The sequence below is a fragment of the Acanthochromis polyacanthus genome, chromosome 18 (assembly GCF_021347895.1).
Source record: "Acanthochromis polyacanthus isolate Apoly-LR-REF ecotype Palm Island chromosome 18, KAUST_Apoly_ChrSc, whole genome shotgun sequence".
In the NCBI taxonomy this organism is placed as follows: domain Eukaryota; kingdom Metazoa; phylum Chordata; class Actinopteri; family Pomacentridae; genus Acanthochromis; species Acanthochromis polyacanthus.
This window is the reverse complement of record NC_067130.1, coordinates 19,040,860-19,062,112: the sequence shown is the minus strand read 5'-3', so window position 1 is coordinate 19,062,112 and position 21,253 is coordinate 19,040,860. Positions and strand designations below refer to the sequence as shown.

Sequence of the window (21,253 nt, the reverse complement as noted above, 5' to 3'; positions counted from 1 at the left end):
TTGCTCTGGGCTCTTTGGATACAATTCCAACGATCCGTCTCTTCAATTTGTCATCAATTTTCCTCTTGCGACCACGTCCAGGGAGGTTGGCTACTGTCCCGTGGGTCTTGAACTTCTGAATAATATGAGCCACTGTTGTCACAGGAACTTCAAGCTGTTTAGAGATGGTCTTATAGCCTTTACCTTTAAGATGTTTGTCTATAATTTTTTTTCGGATGTCCTGGGACAATTCTCTCCTTCGCTTTCTGTTGTCCATGTTCAGTGTGGTACACACCTTTTCACCAAACAGCAGGGTGACTACTTGTCTCCCTTTAAATAGGCAGACTGACTGATTATGAGTTTGGAAACACCTGTGATGTCAATTAAATGACACACCTGAGTTAATCATGTCACTCTGGTCAAATAGTTTTCAATCTTTTATAGAGGTACCATCATTTTTGTCCAGGCCTGTTTCATTAGTTTGTTTTTTTAAATAATTATGTTAATCAACAATTCAAAAGTAATGACTGTTTTTGATTATTTAATTTTCAATAAATTTTTATTTATTGTTACTTTTGTGAGTTTCAAGTGATTTCAGTGAGAATTGTGGGTTTTTCCTTCTTTAACTGAGGGGTACCAACAATTTTGTCCACGTGTGTAAATTGAGAAAAAGCAAGCAGGAGGAGGCCTTACAAATGCTCATGTCGCTGCAGCAATCTGTGACTCCAGTCTGGAAGTCAGAAGGTGTGAAACTCCCTGGTTGGTTTCTCACAGCCATGATCAGGATTAAAACGTCTCTCTGTGGGGTGAAAAGGGTTTTGTTGTTATTAACGTTTCTGGCCTATTTTGCGATCATCTTCTCCTGTAGAAACCGCTTTAATTTCCTCCTCTTTTGAGCATCAATGTGGGAAATCCAAGTAATCTGTTTGGGAGATACACCTTACCTTTGGGTGAACCTGGAGATGGAGGCTCCTGGATGTCAGACTGAGAGCAGGAACCAGGAGAGCCTTTTAACCGATCAGACCACGTCACTACCTTGGTTATGGGCTTAATCGCTGTTTTATTGCACAGAGATGTTCTAAAAAGAGACACTCCCACAACCAGCCCACGTATGGCAATAAACCTCCACTGTTATACAATATGACCTCCTAATAGCTGCTATCATTATGAGGAACTTTATGTAACGGCTGTACTTTGACAAATTTAACCCCCAGAGTCTCAAACTGTTTCAAACTGTTGCTAGGCATTTCTTTTTCTTTGCTCCTGTCACATTTTTAGTCATTTTTATGGCAATATAAATCTTCAGAGAGACAGCACAAGCATGACTAGAAGGAGAGAGAACTCAGAAATGTCTTCACTGTAGTACAGGGAACTTAGAATGTCCTAAATAATGTAAAAAAAAAATCCAATAAAGTTGAATTTCTTAGTTATCTTATTGTACAAAAATTGCAAAACAACATTTTTCAAGTGACCACAGGTGTTACCACTACTGAGGCAAAAAAAACAAACATCTGCTCTCGTTTCAGCTGAAAAGTCCCTGAATTTTGATCTTGGATTCATGGGTGTGCAGAGGATAACAGATTGTTGTTTTTGTTTTCATATAATTTGGTTTATCTGTAGAGAAATTTTGAATTCGACACGTGGAATAAAGTGATTTTAATGAAATATCACAATTTTAAATTAGATTTTGCAATTTAATTAATTGTATTAAACAAAAATGAGTAATTAATGGTGTTTGTTTCCTGCTCAATCCTGATAACTGATAACTAATTTTACAATACACCAAACTTCAGCATGATATTTTGTTCATATGCCTCTGTTTATTGAAGTTTTACATACACTACCGTTCAAAAGTTGGGGGTCACTTCGAAATGCCCTTTTTTTTTCCGAAAGAAGAGCACTATTTTTCAATGAAGAAAACATTAGATGAATCAGAAATACAGTCTAGACATTGTCAATGTGGTAAATGACTATTCTAGCTGGAAACGGCTGATTTTAGGGGTACAGAGGAACATTTCCAGCAACTATTACTCCTGTGTTCTAATGCTACATTGTGTTAGCTAATGGTGTTGAAAGGCTAATTGATGATTAGAAAACCCTTGTAGTGTATGCTTAATTAACAGAGAATTTTTCAGCATTTATCATTCAGTTTTTTGGCAGTTACAGGTGACATGAAATTGAGTCAAGTCAGTATTTTTACACAGCACATTTTAAACAACAATTGTTATAATAAAATGCTCACCATAAAAAAGATTATGCTCAGCGCAAGGTCACTTTGTTTGTGGATGCATCTATATTAAATGGCCACATTCTATGGTGCTGTGATTTCTTCCACAAATTCCTTCAAGAGTCCTTGTGTGTAAACAGTCATCATATCAAAGGTTATATGTCAGGTTAATTTTTAGAGAATTTGAATTTATCCAGTTTGATCACACCAACTGAACAGCAAACAACAAATTTAGTCCATGATGTGTTGGAAGAAAATTTTATTTGCCTGAGAAAGGGTGTTTACTGTTGGTGTGAGATCATTGGCCAAAAGCACTTGGCAAATACTTCCATTATTAGCCAGCTGGATTTGTGAAATAAATGAGCATGAGGCCGTAATCACGTTGTATCACGTTCATCTGGAAGAGTCAGGACTCAGATCCAAAACAAACAACAAAAGAGGATCAACATCTTGTTTTGTCAAAGTCTCTGTACAAGAGTAGATGAGCTGCACTTCTGCACGTCATCAGGAATTTTTCATTCTTGATAACATGCAGATAATTTGATCATTAAATGTATCTCCTGCCCTTCCTCCTACCTTCTCCAGTTAGTTATGTCTTCATTTTAGAGTCTTAGGCCCGTCTCTTAGCTCCATGTATTTCGTGTCTGTCTCTTGTCTCCCTTGAAGTTTCATGTTTTTGACTTTTGGAGTTCTGTTCTGTAAATTTAGTCTTTAATTGTTTTTGTTTAGTTGCTCATTCTCAGGGACTGTGTTCACCAGTTTCATCAATCTTTTCATACAACCTGCTCTCTGCTATGTGTCTCCCAGTATTTCACATCAACCTCTATGATGAGTTATGATTTCTTTCAGCCCTTTGATTATGTGTTATTATTGTATTTTAGCATGTGCCGTTTTATAAATCCACATGCATGGCAAACAGATGTGAACACATGGTTTAAAAATGTAATTATATTTTCCCCACAACGCTGAAAGCAACAAGGTCTTAGTACGGCAGTGAATATGTCTGAGTGGAGACAAAAGCTTATCACTGTGTCTTAACAGTTGTTGAACTTTGGTTTGTTGTTCAAAAAAGCCCTAGTGTTTGTTATAATGGTAATGATAAACTTTTTCATCTGCTGATCACATTTATTATCATAGAATGATTCATTCTGTTGTTATGTAAAGCAAACCATGAGACAACAAGTTGTTTGAACATTGTTGTTTCTTCTAAATCTATGCAAATCTATATGGCTCAGTCAAGAAAAAAATGATTGCCAGATAACTCCAATCCAATTTCCTTCAACACAGCATCAAACTTATTTGCATAAGTGTCAGACAGACAAATGGAAATGACAGTGAACAAAAATAATCATTCCATTTAAATTCTGCTGCATGGTTGGTGTGTCCACAGTGTTCCTGTTCTCCACTGTTGTTTGGCTCGTCTGTGCTCCAAAAGATAAAGTTGACTTTGGTGCCATCAGACCACATCCATGCTCCCTCCTTATGGATGTCAGTGAGTCCGATCCAGGTCAAATTCTGAGCAGAATCAAAGTTCTTGATCAGGGAATTAACAAAATTATGTTCATCAACACTGTGGATAGACACCAGGTTGGCTCCCTGTGACACACAGTGGAGCTCTGCATCAAGCCAGGTCATAGGTGTAGCGATGTACTTGTAGCAGCGACTGTTGAAGCTGGACCAGAACGTGGAACAGTTGCTTCGCTGATGCATCACTTCATGGTCACCTGGAGGAATCTGGGCACCCAGAGCCAGACCGAACAAGAAGAGGAGCAAGATCATGTTGGAGGTTAATGAAAGGTTGATGCTTTGCATGAGTTTATCTGCACAGCTGGATGTTTCCAAAAATCCTGCCAGAGATACACTTCCATTTATTTTTTCTACAAAAATAAGTATAAGCCTGCTGGATTTGTCAAATAAATGAGCATAAGGCCTTCATCACGTTGTAGCTCCAGTTCATGGTCATCTGAAGGAGTCAGGACTCAGATCCAAATCAAACAACAAAAGAGGATCTACATCATGTTTGTGTCAAAGTCTCTGTACACGAGTACATCAGCTGTTACATGTTATCAAGAATTTATCAGATGCAGCTGAAAGACCACTTTCGGAAATATATTCTTCAGAGAGGGTGTCTGAACCAAGTGTCATATTATTGGAAGCCGTTCACGATAGCATCCTGGTGGTTTCCTCTCAATTACAGCCTCTGACGGCAGCAGAGAGATTTGAGAGTGGTCACACTGAGCTGCTCTCGTGCTGCCCTCAAGTGGCCACAAAACACAACAAGTACTTTTACATTCCAGTGCTGCAGCTTCAAACCACAAAACATCCTTTTCTTATCACGTGTGCACTTCCACTTGTTGAATCTCTGAACATGGCACAGAAACCGAAACATTTATTGTCTTAAATAAACAATATATTATGATAAATAACTGAAATAGCAATTATTCTGCTCTTTGAACACAATAAGCAGAGGTGTGTGTGTGTGTGTGTGTTTGTGTGCATCATGTACAGGTTGACAGCAAAAATGATGACCACAAGGCCTTCATATGACGCTGAATATCAACAGATCATCAGCTCTAGGAGTTAAAGAATCACTGGCTTGGTTTCACAGAAAATGCAACAAAACAGTGTTTCTTCATTCACTCAGAAGCTGCTGCTGCTACAGCATCACTTGTTGTGACCAGCAGAGAACGACGACTAATTTTGGCAAACTTTAGGTGCCACTTGTGCTATTGTTACAGTAATATATTGTAGACTTTCAGCCAAATGCTGAAATGTAATGAATTTTTGCTCTGTGCTGCCTGTACAACATTCTTCACTGTATCTCTAATGCATTCTTCTCAAATCTCTTCAGAATCATTCACTATTAGTTTAATTGATGATTGTAAGCTGTTCTAAAGTGAATAAATAAAACTGTTTGTTGTAATGGTGTTATAAATATGTCAGTTGATTCAATGAGTGTCGTATCTGATACGAATTCAAGTTCACGACAGAAGACATGAATGGTTTTTCATCTGCTGATCACATTTATCATCACAGAATGATTCATTTTGTAGTTTTGAAAAGTAAAACATGAGAAAACACAAGTTGTATGAACATCATTGTTTCTTCTTAATCTACGCATTTCTGTATGATTCAGTGAAGGAAAAAAGAGATTTTCAGATAACTCAAATGCTATTTCATTCAGCACAGCATCAAACTTATTTGTACAAGTGTCCAGTTATCATGAGAAGGAATGTTCATGAGATGATTCTCTGATTTTTGTGTCTTCATCTTGCAGGTGTCTTAGTTGTTAAGGAAAAACTGTACGAGACACACAAACAAAAGGATATGTGCGTGAACATGGAATGTCATTCCACTGAAAATTTGTTCCCCTGTTGGTTTCTCCACAGTGTTCCTTTCCTCCTGCATTATCTGGTTGTCCTGTGGCCCAAAAGAAAAAGTTGACTTTTGACCCATCAGACCACATCCATCTGCCTTCCTTATGGAGGTCACTAAGTCCGATCCAGGTGAGTGCACGAGCAGGGTCAAAGTTCCTGATCAGGGAATTGACAAAATTATGTTCATCAATACTGTGGATAGACACCAGGTTGGCTCCCTCTGACACACAGTGGAGCTCTGCGTCAGCCCAGGTCATACGTGTAGCGATGTACTTGTAGCAGCGATCATTAAAGCTGTACCAGAACGTGGGACAGTTGCTTCGCTGTAGCTTCATTCTCTGGTCATCTGGAGGAATCTGGGCACCCAGAGCCAGACCGAACAAGAAGAGGAGCAAGATCATGTTGGAGTCTTTAGTCTCGAAGTGTGAGGAGACGTCAGTGTCTTGCTGGAGATGATCTGCACAGTTGGATGTTTCCAAGAATGCTGCAGAGATACGTGACAGCTGCTTCCTCTTATATCCTCCAGAGAGCGTGGTCATCCTCCTGTTCCACGTGTGTTGGCTAAAAATCAACCAGGATTCCACAAAGAAGACAAGGAAATTCAGGAGAAGTAATAAAACAGCTGTTAATCTCTGGCACGTTTTACTGATTGTTTTTCTGAGGAATTACACTTTTGTTGTACCATATCAGAGCTTATCTGCAGAACTGAAGTATCAAAGTAGAAAGGTCTGCAGAGAGGAGACAATATGGACTAAAGAAAAAACGAATTGAAAAATAACACATGCATTACCCATGTGCTGAAATTGCAAAAGGCTACCTTTGGTAAACACTTGGTTGTGTGTTCTCATATGTAGTACTTTATAATGTGTCACTTTGAATGTATTGAGAAAAAAAAAACAAAGTGCAGCTTGAATATTTGCATTGATCCTTTGGCATTTTAATCACCTTCTGATCATCATTCACATCAAACAAGTTGTTAAAAATTTATTGTCACTCATCAAATCACAAGAGAAAAAATACACAGACTGAAATATCCTACTGTTGTAACCATCTAAATATTTGTATTTTCATGATAATAACAGAACATTTTTGGAGAATCAAAAGAGGCTAAAATATTATTTACATTCTATTAAAAAGTAGAGAAAATATTCTCTTTGATCAAACACTGCTATTACATCAGTCGTTGAATGTTTATTTTAACACTTCCTGATGTCATACATGCAGAATATTCCTCTCCTCACCCTCCCCTCCTATGTGTGATGGCTAAAAATCAACCAGAACTACGGAGGAAAGCAACAAATTTTAGACGAAATAATAAAAGTTTAATATTTATTAACAGTTGTCAATTTCTAGCACAGCTAGATTGGAGATTTATTGGTTGTTTTTTTGTGGAATTACACTTTTCTTGGACCATAAAACAGCTTGTCTTCAGAACTGATGCTTCAAATTCAAGACAGAGAGGAGACAGGAATTGCATTTTGACCAAACTCAAATCATTTTTAAATACACATTTTTCTCATACAACCTGTTCTCTTTTAGTCAAAGAGGCTCTGTGCCCCCCAGTATTTAACACCAACTTTCCTGATGAGTTAGGATTTCTTTCAGCCCTTTGATTATTCTTGTAAGTGCATTTTAGCATCTGTCATAGTAAATATCCACATGCATGGTAAACACCTGTGAACACGTGGTTTAAAAACTTAAATTTATTTTCCCACAACGGTGAAAGTGCCAAGGTCTGTATGTATGACACTTAATGTGTATGAGGAGTTTTCTTCAGAGCTTCAGTGTTTTTATTTCATTATTCAAAGGACCAGTGTGTTGGACTGAGTAGTTAGTGCTGAAGTTCCAGACTGCAAATGTCAGGACCAGAACACTGGAAGGAAAACAAGAACATTTCAGAGAAGTAATAAATCTTTAATATTCGTTAACAGTTGTTTAACTCTGGCATGTTTCACTGGAACTTTATTGATTGTTTTTCTATGGAATTACACTTTTATTCTACCATGTGAGAGCGTATCTGCCAGAGTTTATCAACTGTTAACGAATATTAAAGATTTATTATTTCTGAATTTTCTTGTTTTCCTTTCAGTGTTCTGGTCCTGACACGTGCAGTCTGGAACTTCAACACTAGAAACCACTAAATCTGACACACTGGTCCTTTGAATTACAAAATAAAAACACAGAAATAACAATATGAAGAAATGACCTCTTTTGAGGTTTTAGAAAGAACATAAAAGAGAAGTCTATTTTATTCTACTGAAGCTCTGAAGAAAACTCCTCATACACATTCAGTGTCATACATACAGGCCTTGGCACTTTCAGCATTGTGGGGAAATAAAACTAAGTTTTTAAACCACGTGTTCACACGTGTTTACCATGCATGTGGATTTTACTATGACAGATGCTAAAAGGGAATTACAAGAATAACCAAAGGGCTGAAAGAAATCCTAATTCATCAGGAAAGTTGATGTTAAATACTGGGGGGCACAGAGCCTCTTTGAATAACAGAGAACAGGTTGTATGAGAAGTATTGGTATTGAGAAATTATTTCTCATTGGACAAAATTCTATCACTGTCTCCTCTGTGCAGCTCTATTGAATTTGATACTTCAGTTCTGCAGACAAGCTTTATATGGTACATCAGCATGCAACTCCACAGACAGACAATAAAGTGTTATGATCCTGCTCTAGCCCTGCCCTTCCTTCTACTTCTTCCTCTTTTCTTCCTTCTCCCTCCTTCTTCCTGTCCTTTTCTTCTGTCTCTTTGATATTCCTGTCATTTCTCTCCCTGTTGTCGCTGTCCTTATCTTGTCCCTCTGGCTCCCTCTGTTGGTATCTGCGCCCCTTGTCCCACTCATCTGTCTGCTCTCTGCTGATTGCTGCAATTCACATCAGCTGCAGTAATTAGTTCACCATACTCACCTGTTCTCCACCTCACCTTCACTACTTATACTCTTTTCATTCATTCACACCCCGCTGGATCATCTGCCTGCATGCCTCCCGAAGCATCACTTCCCTTCAAAGACTCATCTCCACAGCTACCCACGTCTTCACAGACTCTTGGCTCTGCATAGACTCTGTTGCACCTCCGCATTTAGTTTCTCCCCTCCAAGCCTGCCACCTCTGGACTTCTACAGCCTCCATGGACTCTGCTGCTCTCCCCCTCCTGGATCCCCCCCTTTTGGACTCAGTAGTGCTCCTGTGTGTTCATGGACTTCCTCAGCCAGTTTTCCCTCCACTGTGTTCTGTTCCCCCACCTTGTAAGTACCCCTCCAGAGCTTAGTTTTGTTAATGCAGTTGAGTTTTGTAGATTCCCGTTTCTGTACTTTTAGTGGTGGTTTATAGAGTTTTGAGTAGTTTGGCCTTGTTCTGTCTCCTTAAGTCTTGTTCACCATTTGTGTATTGCTCTAGTTCCAGTTTAATAAATCTCTTTCCTCATTTGCCTGTTACTGTGAGTCTGCACCTGGGTTCTCCAGCTGCCCCCCCGTAACATAAAGCTCCAGTGTTCATTGTTCTGTTATGCTTGTCTGCTCTCCATTTGCTAAAATTTGTAAACACTCAATGTAGCATATTATCTTAACAGATAGCAAGTATATTTGTGATTCCCAGAGTTTAAAGAAGCAGAATGGGAGGAAGACTTATGATACAACAAAAATATAATTTCACAGACAAAGCAAACAGTAAAAATCATCTGAAAATGTCGGAGTTCAGCTCATGTTAATGAACTGGAAACATGTTTTTTATTTTAAATTTCCTTCTTCCTTCCTGGTTGATGTTTAACTAACTCTGAATGCACCAAAATATATTTCATTTTGGTTGATGGCTATGACTGGTATTTATATTGTAAGTGACAATTTTGTGGTATTTTCTAAGATTCACAAGCGTCATGGTACTTGTGTCCAAACTTATGGCCATGGGTTTGTTTGATAAATAAATGAGTTTGTCTTGCAGCAGCTTACATTTCTGTTCAATCCAAGGTACCTTCTTTAGATGACATTCCTAATTAAAGCTGCTCTGAATCCTATTAAGTTTCTGTGTTAAAATGATCTTGTTGTCAGAGCAGAGAAGTTTTGCTCTGTGCTCCTCAAATCTCTTCAGAATCATTCACTATTAGTTTAATTGATGCTTTGTAAGCTGTTCTTAAGAGAGGAAGTAAAACTGCTTGATCTAATGTTATAAATGTCAATTGATTCAATGAGTGTCGTATCTGATATGAATTAAAGTTCACGACAGAAGACATGATTTTTTTTCCTCTGCTGATCACATTTATTATCACAGAATGATTCGTTATGTACAGTAAAACATGAGACAGCATAAATTGTATAAACATTGTTGTTTCTTATACATCTATGCAAATCTATATGGTCCAATGAAGAAAAAAAATAATAATTTGCTGAAAATGCAATTTCCTTCAACACCGCATCAAAAATATAAGTGTCTGATTTGTGTCTTTATCTTGCAGGTTTGTCCGTTGTTAAGGACAACTTGTATGAGCTGCACAAACAAAACTGAGAACCTGATGAGAGTTCAGCTAAAATCAGATTTCTAGAGTTGCGATAATTGCTTCATTAAAAACTTGCTGCCTTTATGTCAAGTTTTAGCCACAGAAAAAAAGTTAACGACAGCACCGGAGCAGTCAAAGTCAACAACAGTCATCCCCACTTCCTACTGACTGCTCAGTAGGATGTGGACAGAACAGAAACTAAATTCAATTACAGTTAGCAGCAGTAATTCACGATGCTCCACTCCCAGCTGACTAATGTTTAACCGAGTCAAGAAGACAAATGTCATTCCCCTCAGAGGAGTGCAGTTGATGTTAAAACTTTACAGGACTAGTGTGACATATTATTGGACTTTATCAGCACAGCAATGCAGCAGATTTATTGCATCTCTGTTGTCATGGCAGCATCTGGAGGGCATAAAGTCAACACAAGATTTTCCATCATTTTACGAGCTCCATGAATGTAAAGGTTTATTTGTGTGTGTTTTACAGCTATTACCTGCTCAGAAAATGCCTTGCTCCTTCCTGCGGTTGATATCTCTCTTCAGCTGGCAGACGGCGCACGGCCCACAGCACACCATCGCCACATAATCTCCACACATCGAGCCCTGTCAGCAAGAGCAGCCAAAGTAAGAGGTGCAGTATCAGCGTCATGGGTGATTCCAAATCACCTGGCCCTCCCTGTTCAAATGGCTTCAATTGTATATATGCACACACTACAGATAAATCTTGTCACCCTTAATCACATATATCCACCACTGCCGCATTAGTTCAGCCATTGACTGTGTGTTATCTGTCTGTGATGGGAACTGCAGAAATGGTTTGTCTCATATCAGATCTCAGAATGTGAAAAGGCTGAAGCATAGGTGGGATATGATGTACTTGTTGGAGGTGGCATTTTCTAATAAACCAGTTTTAAAAGACCATTTTGTCTCCACTATCAAGTTAAACCCCTCAGATCAGAGCAAGTGGGGCCCCTTTTACTTACTTTCTCTGCTATAAATGCTTTTTTAAATAATCTATTTTCTTTTATACGCAACCATTCAAAAGTTTAGGGTCACTCAGAAATGACCTTAGTTTTAAAAGAAAAGCATTATTTTTTCAGTGAAGACCACATTAAATGAATCAGAAATACAGTCTAGACATTGCTAATGTGGTAAATGACTATTCTAGCTGGAAACGGCTGATTTGTAATGGAATATCTCCATAGGGGTACAGAGGAACATTTCCAGCAACCATCACTCCTGTGTTCTAATGCTACATTGTGTTAGCTAATGGTGTTGAAAGGCTGATTGATGATTAGAAAACCCTTGTTCAGTTATGCTAGCACATGAATAAAACTGTGAGTTTTCATGGAAAACAGGAAATTGCCTGTGCAACCTCAAACATTTGAACAGTAGTGTATGTATAATAAATGTTATCCCTCTGAACCCCAAAACCCACCAGCAGCTTTGAAAAGTGTGTTATCTTTTAAAAAGATGCTAAAGTTAATTTTTTTTTTTGTTCCAGCCAGATGCTGTAAAAACAGAAGTTTTGGATTTTCAGCTATCCAGCAGTCCTTGAATAAATCATGTGTATTCCTCTAATGAAATGTAAGCTTAAATTTGAGATATTTTAGTAAAATCCCTTCATTCTGCATGTCTGCACTCCTGGGTCCAAATGAGAAATTATGACTGACTCAGCTGTCATGGGACAGACAATCTGGACTTTTAATTTTTTTATGGTTTGTGGCATTAAAACTGTTTTATGCTGCAGTGAAGACCGTCATGGCTGTGCTGATTCAGCAGAGGTGCAGGACTTTATATTGCACCGAAAAATGAGCTAACAGTGACTGAAAATGTCACATGAGCAACAGAAGACCTTAAAACTTCCTGTGATTTAGAAGTTTAACATTTTTCTATTTGGAAATTTCAAAGAATTTCACAACAGCAGAAACACAGGTTCTTTTTGGTTTTGTTTAGTTTCTAGATCTGAAACTATATTTAGGAAGATCTGTGGCAGTGAGTGCTTAATGTACTGACAAATGTCTTTCCACTATGGCAGAAATACACTGCCGGTTAAAAAAAAAAACCCTATTGCACACTCTAATATTTTGTTGGACTGTAGTGGGTTTACATAATTCACCCACGGAACGTTGAGAGTTGTGGTTGTGTTTTGCACACGGACTGTTTATGCTGTTACGCTTCATGTTGATAAGTTACGCTCCACATGTACTGAGAGTTATTATTCTGTCGACTGATGTCAGTAAAGAGGTTAGCACCTGCATTTGACACTCCGCCTCAGACTCCTGTTCTTCGGCACTACAGGACTACCTTTAGTTTTGAGTATGGCGCACATTCACCATGGCATCATTTCAATAAGCTTCTGCAATGTCACCGCATTTATTTCTGTCCAGATTTGGATTAATTTTCAACCAAGATCTCATATTGATGATGGGAGAGTCGGCCTGCTGCTGACACATAATTAGCAACAGCACAGAGTTCACTGCCACCATCCTGGTGCCACAGGACATCCCAGAGCTTCTGTGTCCATGCCCCACTGGGTCAGAGGAGTTTTAGCAGCATAAAGGAGACCAACACTATATTAGGCAGGTGGTCATAATGTTATGCCTGATCAGTGTATATGTAGATAAAACTAGCTCTGCCTTAAGCAGCTTCAGCAGTTAACTGCTGCTTACACATTGATGTGCTAGTATTAAGGATCTATTAGTGATATAAATAATAATTTATCATTCATAAACCCCGCTATATAATTTCTTTTTGTTCCTTTTGAGTTAGTGTTTACAGTTTCTTTTAAAGCTCAGCTCTTATTATGGAATAGTCTACCCAAGTTAACATAATAAACACTAACAGCAACACTGTCATACCTAACAATTCTACAACATCTGCCGGTACTGAAAATGAGTTAAAAGCTTCCTTTCAAAGTGATTCAGAAGTTATTAAAAAGGCTAAAGTGAAATGTTTAGATCTTACTTTTAGTTTTTCTCTATTTTCTCATGGAATCTTTACATTTTGTGGATAAAACCGACAGAAGATTATCAACAAATTGTAGTAATTCTGCACCGAGCAGACCATTTTTAATCCACATTCATCCATTTCCTACTCACATTGATGTTGTATCTGGTCCTGTAGACACTGCGGATGGCAAAAGTCGATCCACACAGGCAGCACTCGTTCATGTCACTGGCGATGCTGCAGCCAAGGCAGGGGAGTAAAAACCACCCACAGAGGCCTGAGGAACAGGGGAAGGAAATGTCCTACAATCAGTCTTCAGTCTATAAAACTAAAGCCCATATGAACATAGAAAGGTTTCTTTGTCATTGCTCCTGTTCACACTGCCCTTTAAAACTTGCTTTGTACATTTTAAATGTAAATGATATTAACCAAAATAAGCAGCTATGAAGGAAAAATGTGTTGTCAAAAACTGTTTTGACTCATTTTGAAGGCCGAAGCCTCCTTTCAGCTTCAGATACACTTTTTAATACGTTGTTAAGGATTTTGTTCTTTATCAGTTACATTAAAAGCTCTTCAGACAGGGATGTTATATTGGTACAAACTCTGCATTTTTAACAAGTTCAACAAATATTTTAAACAATTTGCTGTAATTTCCTTGCTTTGTTCAACTACACATAATATCAAGTAAAATCACAGAAAAGTATGAACCACATGTTGACTATGAAAAAAACAGGACAAAACTGTACATAACATCCACATTAAAAAAATCAGTTTTTACATTAGCATATTATTTACAACAAATGAACATGTAAGACCTAAACACATGATTACTGTTTGAACAGTTTTTAAACATCACAGCAGTTTTTAAACATCTAAAATTTTTTGTTCTTTCCAATCTGACCTATAGTTTTTAGACACACCTATAAATGTGATCCTATCCTTCCACATCTTGCACCCAAATGTATCCCTAACTGTGTGTATATTTGAATTTAAATGGAGAAAAAGCAAGCAGGAGGAGGCCTTACAAACGCTCATGTCGCTGCAGCAGTCTGTCATTTTAGTCTGGAAGTCAGAAGGTGCGTACATTGCCGGTTGGTTTCTCACAGCCATGATCGGGATTAAAACTTCTCTCTGTGGGGTGAAAAGGGTTTTGTTGTTATTAATGTTTCTGGCCTATTTTGCGATCATCTTCTCCTGTAGAAACCTCTTTAATTTCCTCCTCTTTTGAACATCAAACAATGTGGGAAATCCAAGTAATCTACAAGTAATCTAATACACCTTACCTTTGAGTGAACCTGGAGATGGAGGCTCCTGGATGTCAGACTGAGAGCAGGAACCAGGAGAGCCTTTTAACCGATCACAGCACGTCACTACCTTGGTTATTGGCTTTATTGCTGCTTTATTGTGGAAAGATATTCCAAAAACCAGCCCACATATTGTAATAAACCTTCACTGTTTTACAGTATGACCTCCTAACACTTTAACTTTATATAACTGCTGTACTTTGGCAAATTTAACCCTCTGAGTCCCAAACCATTTCTTGGTATTTTCTTTCTTTGCTCCTGTCACATTTTGTCATTTTTATGGCAATACAAATCTTCAGAGAGACATCACAAGCATGACTAGAACAAGAGAGAACATGTCTTCACTGTAGTACAGGGAACTTAGAATGCCATAAATAACATAAAAACAATACAATAAAGTTGAATTTCTTAGTTATCTTATTGTACAAAAACTGCAAACAGCATTTCTCAAGTGACCACAGGTGTTACCACTACTGGGGCAAAAAATGTCTGCTCTCTGTTCTGCGTAAACACTTCCTGCAGTTCAGCTGAAAAATCCCTGAATTTTGATCTTGTGACTGTTGGTGAGAGTCACAGTTTGCTTCATGGGTGTACAGGTGACGATGGATTTTTATTTTTACAGAATCTTGTCCAAACAAACAGTTTATCTGTCGAGAAATTTTGAATCAGACAGCTTGGATTTTACAATTGAAGTAACTGCATTGAACAAAATTCAGTTATTAATGGTGTTTGTTTCATGCCCAATCCTGATAACTGATACTAAAATCAAATCCTGGTGTTTAATTTTAGAATAAAACAAATTTTGGCATGAAATTTTGTTGAAAAGCCTTTGTTAATTGAGGTTTTACAAAATATGCATTTAAGGGTTAGTGGACAAAATTGTTGGTACCCCTCGGTTAATGAAAGGAAAACCCATAATGGTCACAGAAATAATTTCAATCTGACAAAAGTAATAATACATAAAAATTCTATGAAAATTAAGAAATGAAAATCAGACATTACTGTTGAACCGTGGTTCAGCAGAATTATTTTCAAAAATTAACTCATGAAATAGACCTGGACAAAAATGATGGTTCCCCTAGAAAAGACAGAAATTAATGTGACCATATGGACATGTTCAATCAAGGTATGTCCTCTAATTGGCAGCACAGGTGTCTACGAACTTCTAATCTGTCAGTTGGCCTATTTATAGGGTTACAAGTGGTCACTGTGCTGTTTGGTAACATGGCGTGTACCACACTAAACATGGACCAGAGGAAGCGAAGGAGAGAGCTGTCTCAGGAGATTAGAAAAAAAAATATAGACAAGCATGTTAAAGGTAAAGGCTATTTGACCACCTCCAAGCAGCTTGATGTTCCTGTGACTACAGCAGCACATATTATTCAGAAATTTAAGATCCATGGGACTGTAGCCAACCTCCCTGGACGGGGCCGCAGGAGGAAAATTGTTGACAAATGGAAGAGACGGATAACAGGAATGGTAACAAAAGAGCCCAGAACAACCTCTAAAGACATTAAAGGTGAACTCCAAGGTCAAGATACATCGGTGTCAGAGTGCACCATCCGTCGTTGTTTGAGCCAAAGTGGACCTGATGGGAGACAACCAAGGAGGACACCATTGTTGAAAACAAATCATAAAAAAGACAGACTGGAATTTGCCAAATTACATGTTGACAAGCCACAAAGCTTCTGGGAGAAGGTCCTAAGAACAGACAAGACAAAACTGGAACTTTTTGGCAAGGTGCATCAGCTCTATGTTCACAGACACAAAAATGAAGCATATCAAGAAAAGAACAGTGTCCCTACTGTGAAACATGGAGGAGGCTCTGCTATGTTCTGGGGCTGCTTTGCTGCATCTGGCACAATGTATCTTGAATCTGTGCAGGCACCCTTCAAACCTGAGACAACTGGAACAGTCTGCTCATGCATGAGGAGTGGGTCAAAATACCTTCCGAGAGGTGCAGAAGTTTCATTGACAGTTGCAGAAAACATTTGATTGCATTGATTGCCTCAAAAGATTGTGCAACAAAATATTAAGTTAAGGGTGCCATCATTTTTGTCCAGGTCTGTTTCATGATTTTATTTTTTAAAATAATTCTGCTAAACCATGGTTCAAAAGCAATATCTGATTTTCATTGGTTAATTTTCATAGAATTTTTATTTATTATTACTTTTGTCAGATTGAAATTATTTCGGTGGCTATTGTGGGTTTTTCTTTCATTAATCAAGGGGTACCAATAATTTTGTCCATGTGGGTATTATGCTTAAAAGTGGAAAAATAATGCATTTTGACATTTTTATATTGCTGTTCTGCATAATATCCTTCTTTTTCAATTATCAAAATGTTAAAAATGGTAAAAAGTAACAAACATATTTCAAAAATGAAATAATTCTTGTATGGACAAAATTATAATACAAACATCAATAATATGAAGGATTATTCTCAACCAAAATGACGACAATGGCAAAAAAACACATTGATTCTCATCACTTTTGGGCCACTTATGGAAGAGTGTAGGATCCAATTACTCGTGCATCGAAGGGTTAAAGGACAATTTTTAAGCATTTATCTTTCAGTGTTAATTGGCAGTTACAAGTGATATGAAGTTGAGTCCAGTAGGTATTTTTTACGCAGCACATTGTAAACACCAGTCGTTATGACAAAATGCTCTCCATTAAAAAAGATTAGGATTGTTAGGAAATTGCCTAACAATTGTAAATTCTGGGCTCTGTAGTCGATACCATTGGCTTCATACATGACAGTTTAAAGATAGGGAGGTCCAGGCTTTAAAATTGGCACAGGCATGTTTCATTGTGGGTCTAGTTACAACAAACCCCATATTGTACTGTGGAGCGTTGTAATTAAATTCACAGTGATTGGCTGTTAATAAATGCAATTTTAACACCGCAGTCATAGAACTAATGGTGACCACAGCTGATAAGATTTTACTGTAATTTTACGTGAAACCTTACTACAGTGATTATTAAAGCTTTTGACTTTTGCTTAGACTGAATGCACAAAATTTACTTTGCTTCTGATCGGAATACTTCCATTTTTCCATTTCTGAGGACAGGTGATGGTCAAGTGATTTGTATGAAACATTTAAAACATTGAACCGAAGAATTTTCCTGTCAGAATAACAAGGCAAATTTGTGCAAGAAGTTTAAACAATAATGTTAAGAGCATATTATTCATTACACAGTTTTACCCAAGTTACTTTTACTATTATTTCAAAATTCAAATTTAAATAGTCAGACTAAGATGCAGCGGAAAACCTCAATAAATCCAAAAATGGTCTTTGAACCAGCCCAATACGTAGAGGTGGATGATCACGCTGTTTTTTATTATTCATGTAGTAAATTGTCGTAAACATTGAGTTTAAACAGCCGACACACCTTGTCCTCATCCATTGCAACAGAATATATTCCAGTCAGTAATCACCCAGAAGTGACCTTTGGTCTTCTGTTCCTTTTGGCTTTTTTCTTCAGGGGTCACCACAGTGAATCCTCTGTTTCCATCTAACCCCATTCTTTGCTTTCTTTTCTTTCACACCAACTAACTTCATGTCCTCTTTATTTATTATTTATTATCTTGTTCTTGCACTTTTGTGACTTTTGCACTCCTTTGTTTTTGTTTCTAAGAGCCTTGTAACGGTAAATTTCTCCTTTGTGAGATCAATAAAGTCTGTCTTATCTTATCTTATCTTATCTTTCACTACGTCCATAAGTCTCATCTCTGGTCTTCCTCTAGGCCTCCTGCCGGGAAGTTCAAAATTCAGCATCCTTCTACTGATATACTCACTGTTCCTCCTCTGTGCATGTCCAAACCATCTCAGTCTGGCCTCTCTGGCTTCATCTCCAAAATATCTAACCTAAGCTGTCCCTCTGATGGACTCATTTCTGATCCTATCCATCCTGGTCACTCCCAAAGAGAACCTCAGCATTTTAATTTCTGTGACCATCAGCTCTGCTTCCTGTCTTTTCCTCATTGTCATTGTCTCGAAACCAGACAACATCTCTGATCTCACCACTGTTTTCAATGCCTTTTCTTTTCATTCTTGCTGCCCCCCCCCACCCTAAAAAAAAAATATAAATAAATAAATAAATAAATAATGTTAAGACCATATCATTCATTATACAATTTTCTTCTTCTTCGTTTCCTTTCGGCTTTTCCCTTCAGGGGTTGTCACAGCGAATCAATTGCCTCCATCTAACCCTGTCTTCTGCATCCTCTTCTCTCACACCAACTACCTTCATGTCCTCTTTAACCACATCCATAAACCTCCTCTTTGGTCTTCCTCTAGGCCTCCTGCCTGGCAGTGGGAAACTCAGCATCCTTCTACCAATATATTCACTCTCTCTCCTCTGGACATGTCCGAACCATCTCAGTCTGGCCTCTCTGACTTTATCTCCAAAGCCTCTAACATGTGCTGTCCCTCTGATGTACTCATTCCTGATCCTATCCATCCTGGTCACTCCCAAAGAGAACCTCAGCATCTTCAGTTCTGCTACCTCCAGCTCTGCCTCTTGTCTTTTCCTCAGGGACACTGTCTCCAGACCAAACAACATGGCTGGTCTCACCACAGTTTTGTAAACCTTTCCTTTCATTTTAGCTGAAACTCTTCTATCACACATCACACCTGACACTTTTCTCCAGCCGTTCCAGCCTGCCTGTACACGCTTCTTCACCTCTTTTCCACACTCTCCATTGCTCTGTACTGTTGACCCTAAGTGCTTAAAATCCTCCACCTTCTTGATCTCTTCTCCCTGTAACCTCACTCTTCCACTTGGGTCCTTCTCATTCACACACAGATACTCCGTCTTGCTGCGGCTAACCTTCATTCCTCTCCTTTCCAGGGCAAACCTCCACGCCTCTAGCTTCTCCTCCACCTGTTCCCTGCTCTCACTACAGATCACAATGTCATCTGCAAACATCATAGTCCATGGAGACTCCTGTCTAACCTCGTCTGTCATCCTGTCCATCACCATAGCAAACAAGAAGGGGCTCAGAGCTGATCCCTGATGTAGTCCCACCTCCACCTTGAACTCCTCTGTCACACCTACAGCACACCTCACCACTGTCTTACAGTCCTCTCACATGTCCTGCACCACTCTAACGTACTTCTTTGCCACTCCAGACTTCCTCATACAAAACCACAGTTCTTCTCCTGTCATATGCTTTCTCCAGATCTACAAAGACACAATGCAGCTCCTTCTAACCTTCTCTGTATTTCTCTATCAACATCCTCAAAGCAAATATTGCATCTGTTGTATTCTTTCTTGGCATGAAACCATACTGCTGCTCACAGATGTTCACCTCTGCCCTTAGTCTAGCTTCAACTACTCTTTCCCATAGCTTCATCGTGTGGCTCATCAGCTTTATTCCTCTGTAGTTGCCACAACTCTGCACATCTCCCTTGTTCTTAATTCAATTCAATTCAATTCAATTTTATTTATATAGCGTCAATTACAGTCAACTCGTCTGAAGACGCTTTACAGAACCCAAATGCCTGACCCCCAGAGCAAGCCCAAAGGCGACAGTGGCAAGGAAAAACACCCTTTTAACAGGGAAGAAACCTCGAGCAGAACCCGGCTCTATATAGGGGGGACCCATCTGCCTGCTGGCCAGGTGGGTTGAGAGGGACAGAAGAGGGCAAGGGGGAGGGATGGGAGAAGAGGGAGGGGTGGGAAAGCAAGGAAAACATAACACACATTTGGATACATGCATGACAGGATATGTGACACAGACAAAGTATAAACTAACATTGAAAACTGACTCATAATTTACTCTTATGATGTACGGCTCTGACATTAAACATACTCCATATATAGCTAGCAGTAAAATTCAAACAGTATGTAAGTTAGCATAACAGTATAGTGAAGGCAATGCAGAGTTGACTGGTGGAAAAAGGGAGTTGGAAGCAGAGGGCTGGAGGAAGGTCAGCAGCAGCATCCCACAGTGGACATGGTGGAGACTGGACCAGCTGGTGGAACATCAACCGCAGATCTGAAGCATCCAGCTCTGGGACCAGGGACACTCGGAGAAATAGCACAGGGGGAAACAGAGTGAATGTACTGCAATAACGGTATACATATTAAATGTAAAGGTAGATAGAGAAGGGCTCAGTGCGTCAAGAAAAGTCCCCCAGCAGCCTATAGGCCTATAGCAGCATGACTAGAGGCAGAACGAAGGGACGTCCAAGAGGGAGTCAGCTGTGCAAATGAAGACACAAGCCGAACCCCTGTGGGTCACCCAGTCAGCCCCAACTATAAGATTTGTCAAAAAGGAACGTTTTAAGCCTGGTCTTAAAAATAGAGAGGGTGTCTGCCTCCCGAACCCAAACTGGGAGCAGGTTCCACAGGAGAGGCGCCTGATAACTGAAGGCTCTGCCTCCCATTCTACTTTTAGAAATTCTAGGAACAACAAGTAAGCCTGCAGCTTGAGAGCGAAGAGTTCTACTAGGATAATAAGGTACTATCAGATCTTTAAGATATGATGGAGATTGGTTATTAAGAGCTTTATATGTCAGAAGAAGGATTTTAAATTCTATTCTGGATTTAACAGGAAGCCAGTGAAGAGAAGCAAGTATAGGGGAAATATGATCTCTTTTGCTAACTCCTGTCAGTACTCTCGCAGCAGCGTTTTGGATCAACTGTAAAATAAATAAATAAATAAAAATGGAGGAAAGTTCTGTTGTCAGATGGAACAAAAACTGAGCAGAAATGGGTTTGGAGGAGAGAAGGTGAGACCTTTAACCCCAAGAACACCAAACCTACCATCAAGCATAGTGACAGCAGTATTATACTCTGTGGAACTGGAGTTTTCTTCTATACTTTCTTATAGATGGGCACCAGCACACTTCTCCTCCATTCCTCGGGCATCTTCTCACTATCTAAGATCCTGTTGAACAAC

General features: G+C 38.8%; 3 protein-coding genes across 3 annotated transcripts; all 3 read right to left on the bottom strand.

Moving 5' to 3' along the window:
- Positions 1 to 3,484: 3,484 nt before the first annotated feature.
- On the bottom strand, positions 3,485 to 3,985 carry LOC110954034 (lactose-binding lectin l-2-like). Its single transcript, XM_022198318.2, has one exon. It carries the CDS (start codon positions 3,983 to 3,985, stop codon positions 3,485 to 3,487), a length of 501 nt encoding a protein of 166 aa, XP_022054010.2.
- Positions 3,986 to 5,495: 1,510 nt separating this feature from the next.
- Positions 5,496 to 5,984, bottom strand: LOC110954035 (lactose-binding lectin l-2-like). Its single transcript, XM_022198319.1, has one exon. It carries the CDS (start codon positions 5,982 to 5,984, stop codon positions 5,496 to 5,498), a length of 489 nt encoding a protein of 162 aa, XP_022054011.1.
- Positions 5,985 to 10,586: 4,602 nt separating this feature from the next.
- On the bottom strand, positions 10,587 to 14,147 carry plac8.2 (placenta associated 8, tandem duplicate 2). Its single transcript, XM_022198315.2, has 3 exons — positions 14,063 to 14,147; positions 13,190 to 13,314; positions 10,587 to 10,691 (listed from the first exon to the last, which is right to left on the bottom strand). Exons 1-3 carry the CDS (start codon positions 14,145 to 14,147, stop codon positions 10,587 to 10,589), a joined length of 315 nt encoding a protein of 104 aa, XP_022054007.2.
- Positions 14,148 to 21,253: the final 7,106 nt, after the last annotated feature.

Excerpts from the sequence above, each read along its gene's own strand:
- LOC110954035 (XM_022198319.1), bottom strand. The coding sequence starts at position 5,984 with ATGATCTTGCTCCTCTTCTTGTTCGGTCTGGCTCTGGGTGCCCAGATT.
- plac8.2 (XM_022198315.2), bottom strand. The coding sequence starts at position 14,147 with ATGGCTGTGAGAAACCAACCGGCAATGTACGCACCTTCTGACTTCCAG. Across the intron at positions 13,315-14,062 it reads CTGCAGCGACATGAGCGTTT|GCCTCTGTGGGTGGTTTTTA; the intron begins GTAAGGCCTCCT and ends CCTGTTCCTCAG. Across the intron at positions 10,692-13,189 it reads GGACCAGATACAACATCAAT|GGCTCGATGTGTGGAGATTA; the intron begins GTGAGTAGGAAA and ends TCTTGCTGACAG.
- LOC110954034 (XM_022198318.2), bottom strand. The coding sequence starts at position 3,985 with ATGATCTTGCTCCTCTTCTTGTTCGGTCTGGCTCTGGGTGCCCAGATT.